The 19,609-nt window shown below is 37.7% G+C and overlaps 2 protein-coding genes across 8 annotated transcripts in view; one reads left to right on the top strand and one right to left on the bottom strand.

Annotated features, from left to right (window-relative positions):
• The window catches only part of zranb3 (zinc finger, RAN-binding domain containing 3), a 183,746-nt gene extending 180,145 nt beyond the window's left edge, over positions 1-3,601 (bottom strand). Inside the window, exons 1-2 of the mRNA XM_041781425.1 lie at positions 3,484-3,601; positions 976-1,178 (exon numbers count right to left, since the gene is read on the bottom strand). Coding sequence (XP_041637359.1) covers positions 976-1,121 — 146 coding nt within the window. The 5' untranslated portion in view covers positions 1,122-1,178; positions 3,484-3,601. The remainder of the gene's footprint in view (positions 1-975; positions 1,179-3,483) is intronic.
• A 202-nt stretch (positions 3,602-3,803) lies between these two features.
• Positions 3,804-19,609, top strand: part of LOC121505966 (R3H domain-containing protein 1-like) — an 87,298-nt gene continuing 71,492 nt past the window's right edge. For 4 of the 7 annotated variants that reach the window (XR_005991593.1, XM_041781421.1, XM_041781419.1 and 1 more), the window contains exons 1-2: positions 3,804-3,939; positions 17,590-17,749. The gene's annotated coding sequence lies outside the window, so the exon portion shown is untranslated. Of the gene's footprint in view, positions 3,940-11,294; positions 11,442-17,589; positions 17,750-19,609 lie in introns of those variants that run through there. The other 3 variants (XM_041781422.1, XM_041781423.1, XM_041781420.1) reach the window with 2 other exon arrangements.

Here is a 19,609-nt window from a genome sequence, read left to right as displayed (position 1 = left end):
AAATGTGAAAAATAAGAAATCGGGTAGGGGGTAAATACTTTTAAATAGCACAGCAAGTACCTTTAAGACCAGATCAGGGAAGTTCAGCAAGATGTGATGATTAAGCCAATGTAAAAAAAAAAGTCATGATGGTGTTTTTTTACCGTTTTTTTGACATGCCAATTGGATAAACACAGACGTGTGAAAGAGAAATTTGTTTGTTTTTCCGGTAGCAAATAAATAGACAGAACAGATGGAATCATGACTCTAACTTCTTAACTCCAGCTTTTTTGGCTTGTATTCCACATTTCCTTTTAATTACCTTTGTTGATGCAGTGTTACAATTCTCCATCATTTATCACTACCAACTGTCCCAATCTTTAATGGGAATGCACGTCATTTCAAAATGTATGCATTAATGAGTGTTATCATTTATAAAAGTGGATTCCACTTCAGAAACATAAGGGGACAAAAGTGTTTAGAAACTTAGCAGTGTATATTTAAAATCAGACTATAAGACTACCTTTTTTTTAAAATATGCATTAAAACAACTTATTCTGAGTATTTCAACCAATATGTTAAGTTCACACTCCTAACTACTTTATTGTTTCCTAAACAAGTTTGATTTAAGTTTTTATTTCAAACCTACCTGCTGTTCAAAAAAAGTAGCATCGTTCTTCATTCTTACAACCCTGCCTCTTCCTGTATTTCATGGTGAACTATGTGCAAAGCATCCATGTGAAGGTAGAAGAAGCCACATGTATTGTTCTATAAAACACCAGCACTATTGATTTGAGTTGAAAGCATCTTCATAGCAATAAATCAATATTAGCACTGCTGAAGTGGAGTGGGGGATAAGACTGCTAACTGCTAACACAGGATGGTATGAAATACGCTTAAATGTTCCCAAACAAAGGGTCTTCTTTCAGCGTTGGAGCTGTTTTTAACAAAAAATATGAAGCACTTTAAAGCTGCATTGTGGGTGACTAAGCTTACCGTCCGTTCTTAGACAAGGCAAACTCCACTCCCTCTCGTTGGAAAGGCATCAGGCGCTGCAGGAGCTTGGGAGGAAGGCCTGACAGTTGCTGTGACCATCTTGTATCACAGCAAGACGTCTGTAGGCCATTATCATCCATTTCCATTAGTAAGTCCTCATCAGTTTCTCGGCCCTTGCTCACTCAGCTGACTCCGGTTTTCAGCTGGAAAAAAAACACAGATGTACAAATGAAAATGCCCTAATGTGTGCTCAGTTCAGTGGGAAGTTGTGTAAATGCAATATAGCATCTTTTAGACATAACAGAGCTTATTTTTAGAAGGTTGGTCACTGATTTAAATGTGATTTATAAATCAGTCATGGTCAATATAACCTGTTTGTTTTTGACAAAAAAATAAATTACAAAAAACTCTTTAGGGTCAAAGTGAAAACAGATTTATACAAAGTTAATCAAATAAAGATCTGTAAGGTAAAATAAGTGATGGCATAAATATTCACCCCCCTTTAAAGTGACTGACCCAATTAAACAGAGGTCTGGCTACTTGGTGCTAGCTGTCTCACAGTTAGAGAAATGGGGATCAGCTGACAAAAGAACACTCCAAGCAACTCAAAGAAGAGTTAGGGTTAGTTAAACAGGGGTTCTCCACCTTTTCAGCCCGTGACCCCAAAATAAAGGTGTCAGAGACCGGGGACCCCCATTGTACCTGAAGGTGGCTGAACAGTCATGCACATTCAACAATAGTCATGTGCAGACAAGGCCATCCAAAAGGGGGAGAAATGGGGCCCAGACAAACTGGGGGACCATGGTAAAGTTAAGCTGTGACATCCATATTCTATTTTTAAACAGAAAAAAACAACCACTCTTATCAAAGAAACAACTAATTTATATTTTTTAATCATTAGTGTCTTAAATAGCCTTTTCAAAAATGTAAAATCCCTTAGAAAGAATTAAAATGGGTTAATAATGGCAAAAAATTGTGGAAAAGGTGGTGAAAATGGGTTTAAAAAGTAGCAGAAGTGGATTAGAAGTGGCAAAAGCATTAAAAAATGGCAAAAAAAAAAGTCAAAAAAAGGGATAGAGCAGCAAAAATGGTCATACATAGTGGTAAAAATAAGTTAAATGGTGGCTGAAATGGCTTTAAAATGGAAAATCTGCGGAAATTTGGTGAAATGGGATGATAATAATACAAACTAGCAAGAAATGGTTAACTAAGAAAGAAAAAAATAGGCAGATATTGGCAGAAATTGGTTCAAATAGCAAAAATGGGCATATTAACTAGTGAAATGTGGTTAAAATAGGAAAAATTGGGCGTAAAAAGTGGCAATAATGGCTCAAAAGAGGCAACATTAGTCTAAAGTGGCAAGAATTGATTAAGAAGTGGCAAAAACAGGCAGAAATAAAGTGGTGGAAAGGTTTAAAATGGACAAAAATCGGTGTTAACTGACAAAAATATGTGAAAAATTTGTGGACAAAAATGACAAAAAAGGGTTCAAATTTGGCACCATTTGTTTAAAGTGATAACAACATAATTTTGAAATATATACTTTGTTTTTTAGGGCATCTGGAGACCCCCTCTCAGTGTCTCACGTCCCCAAGGGGGTCCCGACTCCAAGGTTGAGAACCACTGAGTGAAAAAACCAGACAAGATAAACTGACGCTGCTGAAAAATGAATTACACAAATGAATTAACTAGTACTTTTATCAGAGAATATTGAGACTTCATGTAAAAATAATAATAATAATAATAATATAGAGACGTAGGGAAAAAAAATCTATTTACCATTTCAACCACAGGGGTCGCCAAAATCAGCACAACAAAAAAATCTTTATTGGAAACTTTAACAAAACCCACGCTTAAATTTGAAATTCTATTTAATACCAGCATAGGGACTCTGAAGTAAGTATTTAAAAAAATAAAATATTAAGATGAGATATTTTGATGTGGAAGTCAGTGCTACGCAGTTATATGATAGCTGAATTTTTGTGTTTACTGTCTTTAATCGTTGTGCAACTTTAGCAGGTATTAAAAAGTCTTTGAAAATATTTACAAGCAAATTTAGACAGCTAGGAGTGCCAGAGACCGAGTAAACAGCAGATAAATAAATTTAGTACCGCCTTAAAGGTGTATTAAGTGTAGCGCATCTTTAGCTGGAGCTAGCAACATAAACCGGAAGTGCGGTGTCCTGCCCACAGAAATAAAAGCCTTGCACGTGCTGCTTTGAATATTGTAACTGGATACAGTAACTTTATTTTATGCTTCTTTAACTCTGGCGCAAAAGTAACCCATTCACAGTAAAAACTAGCACACTAACCAACATGATGAATCCATTTTTAAGTTGTTTACGTTGCCCTCTCTTTGCATGGCTCTTAACTGCTGGGCTAATTTTGCCATAAACGGCGTTGCAGCGATAACATGACTCAGCAGCGGTACTCTGACATCAAATGAGTTATCAACGCGACGTAAAAACAGATAATACGGTGTATTTTTGTGTGTTTATTGTATTCCTACCCGGCGAGACAGTGGGATGAAGCAGTCAGCAATGGGTGACACAACAGACAGAGCTGAAACACTGAAAAGTTTCGCGGCAAACCCGAGGTTCACTCGATTTGCATCCCTGGGCGTCCACAGCCCGTTGTTTTAAAGGGACACTCGGTGAAACTTCCAAACCCTCTGGGGTCTAATTCAAACACTGACCGCTTCACGTTACGTCAGTGCTAAAAGAAATGCGATTAAATAAGACAAATCTGTCAGGATATCTGCGTACATGAGTGCTGCCACAACGCAACCGAATCCAGCAACGACAAGACGTGACATATTTTCAACACCCTACGTGTCTAACGTGAGGAGCTGACGTACACTCCCATCCTGCTGGACCGCACTGCTTCCCCTTCACTCTGCCACAAACACTAGCTACTTCACCCTCGGTAGAGACTACGGCTGTTCACCGATTGTAAACCCAGAGCGGTAAGCTACAACAACACTCTGCAGTATCATGTCCAGCAAGCGAACAGTACGTCAAAGCGGATAGTTGTAAACACGAGCTCGTTAGCTGAAAACATCGCTCCTGCTAATGCGTGACAGCGCAGGGCGCCGGTGTTTGGCCGTCTTTCAACCGTTAGCAAGCCACAGAGCCAGGTAATAATCGTTAGCTTAGCCCCTAAACCATCCCGAGCCAAATGCTGCTCAGAAATGCTGCGCTGTTCGGCGCAAGTACACACCTCGCTAGCAAACACCGAGTCCAAATTGTAAGCGGCCACACTTTTATTCGGCTTTAGGCCGAGAAACAGAACATTAGCCATTTAAAAACATATCATAATTCAATAACTTTTAGGCCTGGTTTGACTTTTTGTCTCCCCGTAATATACCGCAATGACCAAGTGTCGTGAGGTTAACTGTTAGCTGCTCCAAAAAGCTGCCCTAGCTTGGTAGTTACGCTGATATTTGTTTAATAATTTACAAGCCGAATGGTAGATACATGTTCAAACTAACATATTAAAATGCCACATTTTGTCCGGGTTGGGCGGTTGACAAGCAAATCTAAAAGTTGCCGTTTTTCTAACGGAGTCCGGTGATGCAGCTTCGCGTTGGAAGCGAAACCTATCTCTGACTGGCGTTGAAGTTACATCGCCTCAAATGATTAATTCAAACAGATGCATTCGCTTTCCATTGATTCTTCATATCCTCCCTGAGTGCTTTAATCGCTTTCAAACATGGTCTCATGTCTCTATAGATTGGCAGTGAGGCATTTTGTCGGTCGATGGGAGCACAGAGAAGTCAAGCTAATTAATCAAGCTCAAATATTAATAGATGACATTTAGCAGCAGCTACCGTGAACGCATCACGGAAAAAGGCCAAAACAAGCCAAGTGAATATAAAACGCCATTTTTTAATAGAAAAATGCCATCTAAATGTATTGTGCAAATTTATTTTAAGTGAAAGTGAGTATTTTTGTGTTAGAATTGTATCATTCTCTTAACCATTGATGGTTAAATTATAAATAGAAAGTGTTAAAAACCCCATAAATCATAAGTATAATTCCCCCATTAAATCAATAGCCCTTACCCACACACTGGGATGCTCTAACCCAGGCTATTACAGCCTCATAAGCTTGGCAGAGATGGCCAGAAATAGCAATGAAAGCTCACAAGTTGCCACCAGTGAGGCTGAGCATCATGATGCTATCGTTTTCATTAAGGTACCAGCGTAGCCTGGTGGGTGGAGAGCTGATGCTGGATCAGTTCCTCTGGCTGCTGTTCTAGAGAGTGGAGATGATGTGTTCATCTTTGCAGGGATGGGAACCGCTGTGTATGTGCTTCTGCACATTTTTAGAGCTGTCATGATACTAGAATGTCAAAAGTAGATACAGGACCGGTAAAAATATAAAAATATTGATGCTTTTCAATGCCACAGCAACAAAGATAGACACCCCAGGTACCTAGTAGTTGGTAATTTTCTGATTTAAATTAACAAAATAAATGCTTACCGTCTAAATTGCACTATTATTCGAAAGTTGCCTATGTATTTGTGCAATTTAAACAGTGTTATCACTCTAAACCCACTTAAATGGACATGTGCATTTCTACTAGATTAAAAATGTGTATAAAGATCTGAATTTCCCTTACAGCTTTGCCACTTTTTAGATACTATTGCAAATTCAAATAACATTAATATTACTTTAAAAGCTGCTTAGCAGGGTTTTGCACAGATGATACTTGGGTGGGCCGCCCAGATATATTTGCTGACCACATTTCTTATTTTTTTTCTTCTCCATTAGAGAAATCATGTGTATGGAAAGAGAGAGCATTTTGTGGGAAATGTTGGTTGTCTCGACATCAGAACTTTAGACTTTGAGACATAGAATTCACCCATATCAACACCCGTTTCAGTACCATTAGTCCATAGCTCCTTGTGTTGGGTACTCTTGTGTTCAGTTGCAAAAATATGCAAATATGCAAATGTATTTGTGCAATATAAACAGTATGCATGAGTTGAATTGCATTTTTTAATGGGTTCATTCCTCTCTTAAGCTCCAGTCTTAAGAAACTGATGCAGTATATTTAAAGTTTTGTTATTTTTTGATGCTGTTGAACATTAAAAAAACAGAGATTCTATCATTTTAAAATAAATGGTTTTGAAAACAGTCACTGAAATTTTCAGCAAACCTTAATTGTGACATCACGTCTAATGGAGTGGGTAGATATCAACATATAGATTTGTGCATTTGTGATTTTAATATGCCCTTCCTTGTATTATAGTGTAGAGCAGTTGTTCTCAACTAGTCTGAGAAAACCAGCGTTATCAAAGGCTTGTTAGGGCCGCTCCATAAATTTAAAACCTAAACTTTTGAGAATTTTTTGAGATTGTAAAGTAGGAAATTAAAAAGAACTCAAACTCCACTTTTTAAGGTTAAAAAACATATAAAAAAGCTTCAAATTTTCAAATATAAAAAGACATACATTCTAACGTTCTAATCCTAAACATTCTAAGTTTTTAACGCCATAAATTAATGAGATGATAGAGTAAATGACTGAATAAAGTTATACATTTACGAGAAATTAAACTCAAGAGTCGTGTTATTTTCTTCTGAATAGCCCCAAGTTATGGCAATGTCACTTCAGAGTCCAGAAAAGTATTATTTGATTACGGTTTTTGTGCAAGCATGTGTTGTGAATTTTTTCCACACATTAGGCTATTTCCAACTTTCTGATCTAAAAAATTCAAAGTTTTGTTTCGTGTAATTTTTTGACTTTTAAAACGCAGAAATATATGACTTGTAGAATTTACAACTCTTTAACTCAAACTTTTTCTAACTCTACATTTTCAACTTTCTAATTGAAAAAATTCCAAGTTTTCATTTGTGTAAATTTGTGACTTTTTAAACTCAGAAATGTATGACTTTTAAAACAAAAAATTAACAACTTTTTAAGCCCATACATTTTTCATTTTTGAACTGTACATTTATGACTTTTTGACCTCAAATTTACAACTTTTTATACTCGAAATTTATGACTTATAAACTCAGACATTCTAGACATTTCAAGCTTGAAAATTCACATTTTTTACCTGAAAATTTACAACTTTTAGAATACAACTTTACAACTTTTTAAAATTATGTTTGCCCTTTAACTCTACATTTACAACTTGAAATCAAAAGATTACCCCTTGACAGTAATGTCTGTTTAAACTCATATATGTCTGATTTGTTAAACTTCTAATTTTCAGACTTTTATACTTGAAATGTATGACTTTTAAAACTCATAAATGTTCAACTTTTTAAACCTATTTACTTTTTGAACTCAAACTTACAGCTTTTCAAACTTGACATTGCCTTTTTAAACTCATACATTTTTTAATTTTGTAACTCAAAATTTACGACTTTAGAAACTCAAAAATTTTTGACTTTTGTAACTCAAAAATTTTTGACTTTATAAACTTTTAAATGTACTTATTTTCCTGGAAATTTATGACTTAAAATTCAAATTTACAATTTCTAAGAATCATTCTTTCTTACTTTTATCTCTACAATCATGACTTTTTAAGTCATGAATGTACAAAATTTTAAAACTGAATTTTGTGCTTTTTGAAGTCAGACATGCAGAGTTTTTTTTACTTGAAATGTACAACTTTACCTTCGACGGTCACATCGTTTTAAATTTGTGAATATATGACTTGTTTAACATGGAAATTTTCGCCTTTTTAAACTAGAAATTTATTGCTTTTAAAACTCAAAATTTACTTAATTTTAAACTGTGTATTTCTGACTTTTTAAACCCATTAATTTATGACTTTTTAACCAGATATTTATGACCTTTTTGAAGTCAGATATTTACAGCTTTTTTAAACTGGAGATTTACACCATTGCCTGTGACAGTTAAGTCTTTTTAAACTCATGAATTTCTGAGTTTTGTATCTGGAAATATACGACTTTATAAACTCCAAAATTTCAAACTTTTTAAACTTGTAAATGTACTTTTTTTACCTGTAAATGTATGAAATTTAAAATTCAAAATTTACATTTTTTTTTTTAGAAAATCCTGTTTTTGACTATTAACTCTACATTTATGTCTTTTTAAAATTATGAATTTAAGTACACATTTTCAAAACAGACATTTGTGACTTTTTGAACTTCTGTTAAGCTTCTTTTGTTTTTTTTTACTTGAACTGTTCACCTTTACCCTCAACAGTCACATCGTTTTAAACTTGTAAATGTATGATTCCGACTTTTTTACTTAAAATTTATGACATTTAAAAGACAAAAATGTTCCACTATTTAAACCCATGAATTTCTGACTTTTAAAACACATAAATGTAAAGCTTTTTAAACTGATTAATTTATGACCTTCAAAACTCAAAAATTTCGAACTTTTTAAACTTGTTAATGTACTCTTTTTTTTAACCAAGGAATTTATGACTTTTAAAATTCAAATTTACAACTTTTTTTAAGAAACATCCTGTTTTCGACTTTTAACCCTGCATTTTTGACCTTTTAAAATCATGAATTTACTAATTTTTTAAACAGACATTTGTGACTTTTTGAACTTATGTACCGCTTTTTCTTTTTTTTTTTCTTTTTTTACTTGAACTGTTCACCTTCACCCTCAACAGTAATGTCATTTTAAACTCGTAAATGTATGACTAGGAACTTGGAAATTTCTGACTTTTAAAACACATAAATGTACAGCTTTTAATTACATAAATTTATGACTTTTAAAACTCAAAAATTTGAAACTTTTTAAACGTGTAAATTTACTCGTTTTTACCTAGAAATTTATGACCTGTAAAATTCAAAATTCACTATTTTTTTAAAATCCTATTTTTGACTTTTAACTCTACATTTATGACTTTTTAAAATCATGAATTTACACATTCTTAAAACAAACATTTGTGACCTTTTGACCTTATGAACAGCTCTTTTTTTTTTTTTTACTTGAACTGTTCACCTTTACCCTCGACAGTCACATCATTTTATACTCGTAAATGTCTGACTAGGAACTTGGAAATTTCCGACTTTTTTAACTTGAAATTTCTGACTTTTAAAACACATAAATTTTCAGCTTTTTAAACCGGTAAATTTATAACTTTTTAAACTCATTAATTTATGACATTATAACCAGATATTTGTGACTTTTTGAAATAAAAAAATGAACAATTTTTCAAAAATTGAGATCTACAACTTTAACCCCGACAGTTACATCATTTTAACTTTTTAAACTATTTTGTTTACAGCTTTTTAAACTCAGAAATGTATGACTTTTTTAACTTTAAATTTATTACTTTATAAACTCGTAAATTTGTGACTCTTACAATTGTTATTTTATGACCTTTTTTTTTTTTTTGCAAATTTAAGACTTTATTAATTTATTTTAAGACTTTGGAGTTCTGTTTTTTTGTAAATTTTTTACAACTTCAGTCTCAGAGATGTGTACATTTTTTCTCAAAACTGTACAGATTCTCTTTAGTTATTTTTGTGGCCCTGTTTTTCCACAATGATAATGATCATTATGGATCTAAAGAACACAATCAAAATGTAGTTGTTATGGTGGCAAAACATGACTGGTTAACATGATTATCAGCCAATCACGACCCACATCAGCCATCGGTAAATAATGTGATATGAACCAATATTAAACGACTATGTTGATCTGTTGTGTTGAATTGATTCAACATTTGTATTTGTAGATGCTGAATGAAGTAAGAGAGCTTTTACTGGTACAGGAAGTGACCTGTTGGACTCTCTTCCATCTGTTTTCACGGTCAAACACAACAGAAATGTTACTGCAGAAGAAGTGATGAGAAACATCGGATAGATTATTTTGAGCTTCAGTATCAGCCCTAGTTTTCACAGTTGGCACATCTTCGCTTTCCATCATTGACTTTCTGCTGCAGTTCTATCCCTGAGACCCACTTTCAAGTCAAGACCCACCAGTTTAGAACCACTGCTTTTGAGTGAAATTCTCAAACGCCCTGTTGTGAGTGTCCACGCTCCTCCAAGGCTTAAAATAAATGCTGGTAATTGTTTGCTTAAACTGTTTCACCCGCAGCTGCTCAGGCCGCTGCCGCCGCTGCTCTGTTGACCATTAATTACGCAGGTTATGGTGTGTTTGGAGCTGATGACATTATCCGATATTGAGGTTGAGGATGGCGTGTAATAGCCTCCACCAAAGATGTGGCCCGACGACTAAATAATTCATCGCCTTCCGAGGAGGAAAAATCTCTCATTCCTATAATATTTGGTCTGCGGCGTTAAATAATTCATCCTCCTGTGCGTAAATTGTTTGTTCAATCAGTGACCTTTTCATGGGATTAAGGAAGCACAATAATACATTCTTCAGAGACCTGGCATAACGAATGGGACAATTACAAGGCCCGATTGGATCGGTGGCTGGTGTCAGTGTCCGCCCACTGCGTTGTGAGTCTAGACTTTAGCTGTAGCACCTGTTTGACTTCTTTGACAGCCTGTCAGTCACCTAAAGTACTCACAGCTCAATTATCACCTCTTTCTTACAGAATTCTTCATCTTTTATGGAGCGATGGAGGCTGCTATCCCCTTATTGTTTTTCACATTTAATCCGAGGCAAATTTAGATGAAACAGGGGCGCGGTTTGATCACCCACAAGCAGCTGCTCTTCACATTGTTTTCTAGTCGATCCACCGCTAAGCTTATCTTAGCTTCGCCTCCAGCTAAATGTTTTATTGCAGTATTCTCTCTCTCTAGCAGTAATGGGTGGTATTTTACGTCTGAGTCAGTGGGATTAGCTGTAGCCTTGTCTTCTTGTGTGAAAAAAAGGAAAAAAAAGCAGGGTGCCAGCTTTAACGGGAAGGTAGCCCAGTGAACAGCTCGGCCTCGCAGCGGCCAGCGCCTCCCCATCGACTCTCCACCTGGTCTTTGAGCACCTAGCTGGCCGCGGACATGTCGATCCCCCTTATCCTCTCCTTTCTTCGCTTTGCCTCCCATCCATCCCATGTCCCTGGCTGCCCTTTCCTCCCCCTCCTCCCCTCCCCTCCCGCCTCCATCCTAAAGCAGAGTAGCTAATGAAGAGCCCCATTTAGCCGGTGACTTTGGTTCAGTCGAGCGCCGGCCGGCTTCGGCTGCAGCGACTGGCTGTCGAGGCTCTGACATCACACGGGGGCCAGCTGTTGATTTGGCGCTGTCTCCAAGGCTGGCTGGCTTGATGGGTTGTGGCAGGTAGACTTGTGCTCGCACAGCACTCTCCCTCCCTCCCTTCCCCTCTCTCTCTCTCTCTCTCTCTCTCTTTGTGACACCCACTCTCCCTCGCCCTATCTCTTTACACTCCCCTCTCCGCCGTCTTACACTCTCACTCAGTCGAGCGGGCGAACAGGAGGCAGCTGCCGAGGAGCGAGCTGGGAGGCGACTCCAGCCTCCCCTCCAGCAGATTGCGCCTCCTGTACGATGGAAACTAAACGGGCGAGTAGCAGAAGGGATGGAGGGCAGAGCTGCCGGGCAGGTAGGTCCTGCAGCTTCCAGCCTTTTTATATTTTTTTCACTGTTAAAAATCTCTGGCTGAAACTCTAAGAACAAGTGCACCGTCTCTTTCTCTGCCTTGTTAAACAGAGCGCAACGCCAGATTCAGCATCGCTGTCGGCGTTATCGTTTGCTCCTGCTTTTCATTACGGGGATAATTAAGCGAGATCAGCCAATAAGAGGCTTGGCGCTGCATTGTTCTCCAGCCAAGCTTGTGTGTTTCTCCCTCTTGTTTCTGCAGGTGTTCCCTGCAAATGGACTTTTAATGACTTTTTTTGAGTTCTTCCTCTCATAGATGAAAACTGCCAGACTTGCATGTTCTCTCTGTTTATTGTTCCTCCTCTAATTAGCTAGATTGATATTCCCTGGTAGCTCTCCTGTGGGAAAGGTAATGGATTACCTACATGCTCTGCTGTGGATTTAATTTATTAATGCCTGGCTGCGCCGCTGCTGCGCTCACGCTCGCGCCGCCTTACGCGACCTGGAGGCAGAGCGCAATTAGAGCCCCGTTTATGTTTTCCGCTCTCCTTAAAGTGACGCCGCCTCCTCTGAAATTGAAGCGATATCATTTCATAAGCTAATCGTTTTCTGCTCCAATTATATCACTCCCCTGTCAGCGCTTGGGTTCGCTTTTTCGCAATTAGCAGGAATGGCAAGAAAATGTTAGCGAAATCAATTTTATCGCAGCAGCGTGAGCAGCATTAGCAGCCTAATTAGCTGTTTATTTGATGTCTGATTTTATTAGCCTGGGTGCATGTCCTGCATCTGCTGAAGCTCATTCATTTTAAATCTGGAATTAATTGGGACGGCGGCGAAATGTTTGGCTGCACTCGCTCCGGTTGCAATTTGAGGAATCAGCCAGGCATAAGTGGTAATTTTGCTGTTTTCTTTTGTTCCACAATGTTCTGTTTCCTCTGCAGCTGTTTGGCACCGCTCCGAACATTGTCCCTTTTTCTTTTTTTTCTGTGACACCCATCAGCAGCGATAAAGCATGAATAATATTCTGCAGAAACACGCCACCACTTCCTCTCTTTCTTTGTAAAAGCTCACAAAGGTGACGGCTTGTTCTCCTCCACCCTGCGTTGACTCATCTCCTTGCTCTTTTGCCGAGAATAGAGCCAGGGAGGGAATGGAGAGTTCTTCACCTGCAGTTTCACTGGTTCTAGCCCAGACAAGAGAGGAGCGGAGGTGTGGGAGGGAAAGGTCAGGCTGTTTTTTTTTTTTTTTTTTTTTCTCTTTTCGGCAGGTGTGTGTCTCCTGGTTCTCCAGCGCCTTCACAGTGATTGAAAATTTTCTCATTTGCTTGCCATCCAGCATAAGTGTCCATGAGAGCGGTCCGTCAAGAGCCTGCTGTATGATTAACTCAGCTCAGCTGACGACCACCTTCATGACCCCACTGTGGGTTTTTCTGGAATTAATTGTTTGCGTATGCTAATCAAATCTTCTTGTGTTATTTGCATCTCCCTCCTTTTTCATCGATCCCATCAACATTTAAATAATGCATGATTGTGTGCAGATTGGCAGCTTTAATGTGTGTGTGAACGAGGTTGCCGTTCCGCCGTCGGGCACAGCGATAAAGATGGTGTGAATGGGCACTGTGACACTGAACGACGCCTAAGGGAGCCTCTTAAAGGTGGCTGCGGTGACTGTAATACCAATGAACCACTCCCTGTCAGCTCAGGCACAATACTGACGGAGGCGCAGGCAGGCAGGCGCGGGGCGTCTTTGCAAATCTGTGCAAGATTTTTGAATGTAGAGGAATGTTAGAAGCAGCAGTGTTTCCCTGTGTCCTTGTCTGTCACAACATTTTTCCTTCCTTTTGATGTGAGCATTCTTGGTGCTTATTAGCATTCAGAAGACGACACTCGCTAGGGCTGCTCGATTATGGCAAAAATCCGAATCAGGATTGTTAGATTGGTACTGAGATCAGGATTATCAAATGCACTTGCTTGTTAATTTTACACCTTCAACATCTGGAACACATGCACTGATCCAACTTAGACTCTCTTAAACCTTTGAAAAAGGCGACAAATGAAAATAAATTAGTGAAAAATCCATAAAGTTAGAGATATGTAATAATCTCTTAGGGATGCACGATATCATTGACGTGAATTAGTATCAGCAGATATTTCCTAAAAACTTAATGTATTGACAGATATAATTAGGCTAAAATAAAAATCTGTCTATATCAGCTGTAAATATTAGCAATAGAGCTACATCAGCTAAAGTATTTTCTTTACTCATCATTCCTTACACTTTAAAATCTATTTTAACTACTCAAGTTAGATCATTTGTTCATTCTCAAACTTGAAATTGTGTCTTTTCAGGGCTGAAGTTTTAGGTCTGAACTACATTCAAATATCGGGATCAACATCGATGTGAGCTTAAATTGATTTGTAAATACCAGAATATTGAATATCAGCAAAAATTAATTATTACCATCTCTACAGTTTAGCAACAAAAATAATTACTCTATGGTCAAAGTACACATAAAAGGGTAGGGCCAAAAAAACATGTATTTTTTTTAATTTCCAGCTTTTCTAAAGTCAGAATTTTGCAAAGAAAAAAATAGAATTCTGGAAAAAAGAAAAGAAATCAAAATTCAGAGATTAAAGTTAGAATTTTGAGTGTTGAGTCAGAATTCTGACTTTGATTTCAGAATTCCAAATTTGGCATAAGAATTCAGGGTATACAGTCAGAATTCTGGGATTAAGTCAGGATTCCTACTGTAATCTCAGAATTCCAACTTTAGTCCCAGAATTCTGACTTAAGCTTCCAAAATCAGACTTTAATCTCAAGATTCCGACTTTAATCTAGGAATTCCGACTTAAATCTCAAAATTCTGACTTGAATCTCAGAATTTTGTCCCTAATTTAAGGATTCGGACTTTAACCTCCAAATTATGACTGTAATCTCAGAATTCTGACTTAGCCTCCAAAATCGGACTTTAATCTCAAGATTCTGACTTTAATCTAGGAATTCCGACTTAAATCTCAAAATTCTGACTTGAATCTCAGAATTTTGTCCCTAATTTCAGGATTCTGACTTTAATCTCAGAATTCTGAATTTACCCTCAAAATTCTAAAGATCAAGTCAGAATTCTGAGGAAAAAAATCAGAACTTTTAGTATGTCAGAATTCTGACCTAAATCTTAAAAGTCACACTATAGTCCTCAAATTCCCAATATTATCCCGATATTCTGACTTTTATCTCAGAATTCTGACTGTAATCTAAGAATTCTGACCCTTATCTTAGATTTCTGACTTTTTTCTGAAGACTCTGACTTTAATCCAGGAATTCGGACAATGATCTCAGAATTCTGACTTTAATCTAGGAAATCAGACTTGGATCTCAGAATTGCGACAATAATCTAGGAATTCTGACTTAAATCTCATGATTCTGACTTTTATCTGATGATTCGAAATTTAATCCAGGAATCCCAACTTTGATCTCAGAATTCTGACTTTAATCTGGGAAATCCGACTTTAATCTCAGGATTCTGATTTTTATCTAAAGATTCTGACATTAATCTCAGGATTCCAAATTTTATCTGACAATTCTGACTTTAATCCAGAAATTCCAACTTTGATCTCCAAATTCTGACTTTACAGGAGTCCCGACTTCAATCTCAAAATTCTGACTTTAATCTAAGAATTTTGTACCTAATCTCAGGATTCTGACTTTTTTCTGAAGATTCTGACTTTAATCCAGGAGTTCCGACTTTGATCTCAGAATTCTAACTTTAATCTAGAATTCCAACTTTAATCTCAAAATTCTGACTTTAATCTTAGAAGTCTCACTTTAATCTCAGCATTTTGTCCTTGATCTCAGGATTCTGACTTTTATCTAAAGATTCTGACTTTAATCTAGGAATTCCGACTTTAATCTCAGGATTCTGACTTGGACCTCAGGTTTCTGGTTTTAATCTAGGAAATCCGACTTTCATTTCAAATTCAAATTTAATTCTCATAATTCAGGCTTTAATCCCATAATTCGGACTTTAATCTCAGATTACTGACTTTAATCTCAGTATTGTGACTCAAATCTTGGAATTCTGACTAATCTAGGAATTTTAAACTGTTTTCCCAAATTTTGACTTTAATCTAGGAATTCTGACTGTAATCTCTTAATTCTGATTTCTCAGAATTCCATCTTAAATCTCAGAATTCCAACTTTAATTAGAGAATCCTGACTTTGTCCCACAATAAGAAAGAAAAAAGTCTTTATAATTTTTTTCCTCATGCACTCTTGTGTTAAACTGTAACAAAGAACATTAACATTTCTTCTACTCGACAGTTCCTATGGATGAAACCTTACATGGTAGAGCAATGGTTTAATCATGAATAATTGGAATCATGGTCATGTGAAGATAAAATCAGGATTTTTTTTTTAACATATTCTCACACACCTGCTTAGTGTGATGTCCTGACACCTGCTTAGGAACTCTGGTCATAAAACCCCCTGGTAGCTAAACTCAGCCAATCCGCTGTTAGAGCAACTTTTCCCCCCTGTACGTGTCGAAACGACAGGAGCAGCACGGAATTACAGAGCGGGATCCACATCTGACCATTCCAGACATTTTCTCTCCTTCAGTTGGCACCAATTTCTACCTGCAAGTCTAGAGCTACAACACTGAAATTATGTCTGTGTCACAGCAGCGTGTAGGAAATAGCTGGGTGCTTTTAAAAAGAGATAAAAGGTACGTAGGAGAGCAGGGGGTTCAGTGTGAGAGCATCTTTCTACACAAGGAAAAAAGATACAAGCAAGGAGAGGTGAATTTGTCTTCAGATGGCCGCCTAACAGTGATAGATCACCTGGCTGCTAGCTGCACTCTGCAGGTGTGAGTTTAAAGAACATCAGTGTTGATGAATGGATCCTGCCTTGGGTGGCACACTTGAACATTTGCCAAATTCACAAGGAGATGTAACCGCCTACAGGGGACATTTTTGCATCTAATCGTCTCGAAAATCCAATTAGAAATACTGATTCTGAGCTTTTACTGCCGTCGACGTCATCCCCAGCCATCATCTTTATTTCCGCCTGACTGAGGTGTCATGAGCAGGGAGATTATAAGGCGTGCTCAGATTCTACTTGACCTTTTTGGCCGGCACAGGAGGTCTCGCTAAGACCATGTTGGGAGCAGCAGCCAGGCCTCAAGACTGTTGGGTGCCTGCCAAAGTCTGTGTGGCACCTGAGCCGCTCACTGAGGCGGAGATTAGGGAAGGAGGCAGAGGAGACAATGAGAAGAACAAATAATAGTGATGCTGATTAGTTAAATTGGGGATTTCTGTTTGAAAAACTGCGACAAAATTATTCAAATTTGGAATTTATCACCATTTTTTTCCATTTTATAGAGCTAAAAACCATAAAAATGATGGATTAAAACATCAAACTTATCAATTATTAAGACAGCTCTGAACTAACACCTGCAATCTTATGATAATCATCCTCATTTGGCAACTTAAAGCAACTGCAGCAAGTAAAAAAGCAATTATATCACAGTATAACAGAGCAGAAGAGCTAATGAAGGTAGTGATATAACCAAACAGCCAAGTGAAGCTTCATGGGAAAACACCGATTTAGCTTAACAGCTTGAAATCACATTAGCTGGTACAAGAATTGCCTTCCCTCAAATACTGTGTCAATATTTTGCTGCTTCTGTTGTTGTTGGCAATTTCAGGTCCCTGTCCTGCCCGACCAGTGTCACCCTGTAGTTCAGCAAGAAAGGAATTTGCTGGAAAATAGAGATTGTACGGCAGACGATGTGAAATTTATTTGCCACCAAATGGCAGAGGATTTTCAGCTGAGAAATGCTATCTTCTCCCGCTGCTCTCTGAATTCCTAATGCTCGGTTTTTACGAGGTTGGCAGGGGTGCCTTCCACTGTTGCCTCCGCCGCACTCCCATCTCTGTGCTCATCCATTATTTATGGCGCATCGGCACGCACAGGCCCAGAAATACACACTCACAACACTTTTTTACTTCTTTGCTCCGACACACAAATACTTCAGAGTTGCTGACGTCCTGTTTGCTGTCAGTCCCTGTGACCCCCATGTCAGGGCTGCTTCAGACCCCCCGACCTCCCTCACCCCATCCACCACAGCGCTAACCCCGTGCCTCTGTTGGTTGCAGGTCAGCAGGGGTCATGAGGGTGTCGGAGGCCCCGGTTGCCGTTCAGAGCAGCTGAAGCAGACATGGCCGAAGAAGTTTCGAATGGCAGCGGTTGGCTCGGCCTCATCGACTTCACCAGCCACATCCTCCTTCGCCACAACCACCACTGGCTACGCAACAAGTATGTTAACTTTTTTTTTGTTAAGTTGAGAAACCAAAAACAATCCAAATGTTGAAAATATTGCATAATTTCAAGATTTGAGAATGGTAGCTAGCATATTACATCAACTAAGCAGTGTTGAAAAAGAAGCTAATGCTTAAATGCAAACTGCAGTTCCTCCAGTGTCCACTTGGTGCTGACTCCAAAAGTCACTTATGTAGCATTAGTTCCCATATTAAAATCCTATTTTTAGCCTGGTACAAAAATGTTTTTAGTCTCCATAGATTTTTTTATTTCATCCTCTTTCACTAGAACTACCACTTGCTATGCGACGTCTTTTGTTCATTTTTTTGTTTGTTTTTTTGTTTGTTTGTTTGTTTTTTTCACAAAAGTTGAGAAACAGAGAACAATCAAGGTGTTGAAAATATTGCATACTTTTAGGAAAACTGGTTATTGAAGAGTTAGCGTATTCCATCAGACAAGCAGTGTTGAAAATGAAGCTAATACTTGAATGCAAACTGCAGTTCCATCCAGTGTCCACTGGGGGCTGACTCCAAAAGTCATGGAAGTACCATTAGAGCCCATATGTAAGCCCATTTCCACAGCAGATGCTTACAGCTTGGCAAAAAAGTTTTTAGTCTCCATAGATCCTTTTTTTATTCTAAAAACTGTGCAGAAGGTTTTTTTTTTAATAATTTAATCTTAATTTTTAATTAATTTTCTTAAAATTAAGGATAACAGTTCTGCGAATGCTTAATAAGAGGCATGTCTGATTTGATTTTCAGGTATGCTCTTTGTTGCTAATTGTGTGATTCTAGCTCAGCTGAAAGGTAAAGTACCCAGTTGCCAGTGTTTGGCTTCCAAGTGCTTCTATAGAGTCCAATGGGTGATGCATATACTCTATAAAACATGGATGTAGCCTCAGTGGTGTCATCCATTTGTTTTTGAAGGGAAGCTTTGAAGCCCAACGATGGAAGTAACAAATTTGAAATACTAACTTAAACCAAGTTTCAATCAACCGATATTGGTTTGTCAGGGCTGATACATAATTCATGAGACAGATAACCAATGTTTTAAACCAGTATGCATTTATTATGATTTACAAAATATGCTTAATGTGGCAAAAGTGAAATTAAATGAAGATCGAAGGGAAGTAAACAATTTAGCCCAAGCTCTGTTAGCATTAGCAACAGCACAGAGCAACACAGTAGCAGCAGGAAAACAGAAGCTGATTCCATACTGTGTCAGTGGTACCCAGGCTTAAGTGCTTGTGACATCTAGCCAATCAGGTTGTGTTGTGTACAAAACAGTTGGTGAGACTTTGGAGAGTGAAAATAAGAGGGGAAGACACATTTAGCAGTGGTGCCAAAGTAGAGCACTTTTTGATTATATAATTTAATTGATTGCCAGTTTGAAAAAAAAAAAGATATGAAAATCAATTAAATATTAGCCTCAATAATCCAAGCCAATAATCACTCAACTTCTACTAGAAATGGACAAAAAGGTGGAGTTGTGGGGCCTCCTAGCTGCAGTAGCAATACACCAGTCAGCTAGATAAGCCACACCCCTGATTAAGAATGCCTCATGGCCTTTAAATAACCAACAATTGTGATTATAAGACAGTTAACCCTTATAAGGTGTCTGCCAATAAAGACATGAGCAATTCAGATCAGAACTGTGTTTTTTGGTGATTAACATGAGGGCAAATGGGGATTTCGGAGCTTTTGGAATCTGCCCCTAGTGGACACTCAAGGAACTGCAGGTGTTTGCCAGTGTGGCATTGGCTTTTCTCTCAGAAACATTTGAAGATTTTATTATTTTTTTATTTTCGAAAACGTGGTTCATTTATTTATTATTAGCAAACAATGGTGAATGGAAACT

The sequence above is a fragment of the Cheilinus undulatus genome, linkage group 24 (assembly GCF_018320785.1).
Source record: "Cheilinus undulatus linkage group 24, ASM1832078v1, whole genome shotgun sequence".
Classification (NCBI taxonomy): domain Eukaryota; kingdom Metazoa; phylum Chordata; class Actinopteri; order Labriformes; family Labridae; genus Cheilinus; species Cheilinus undulatus.
The sequence above is the reverse complement of the archived record's forward strand: the minus strand, read 5'-3'. Positions and strand labels throughout refer to the sequence as shown.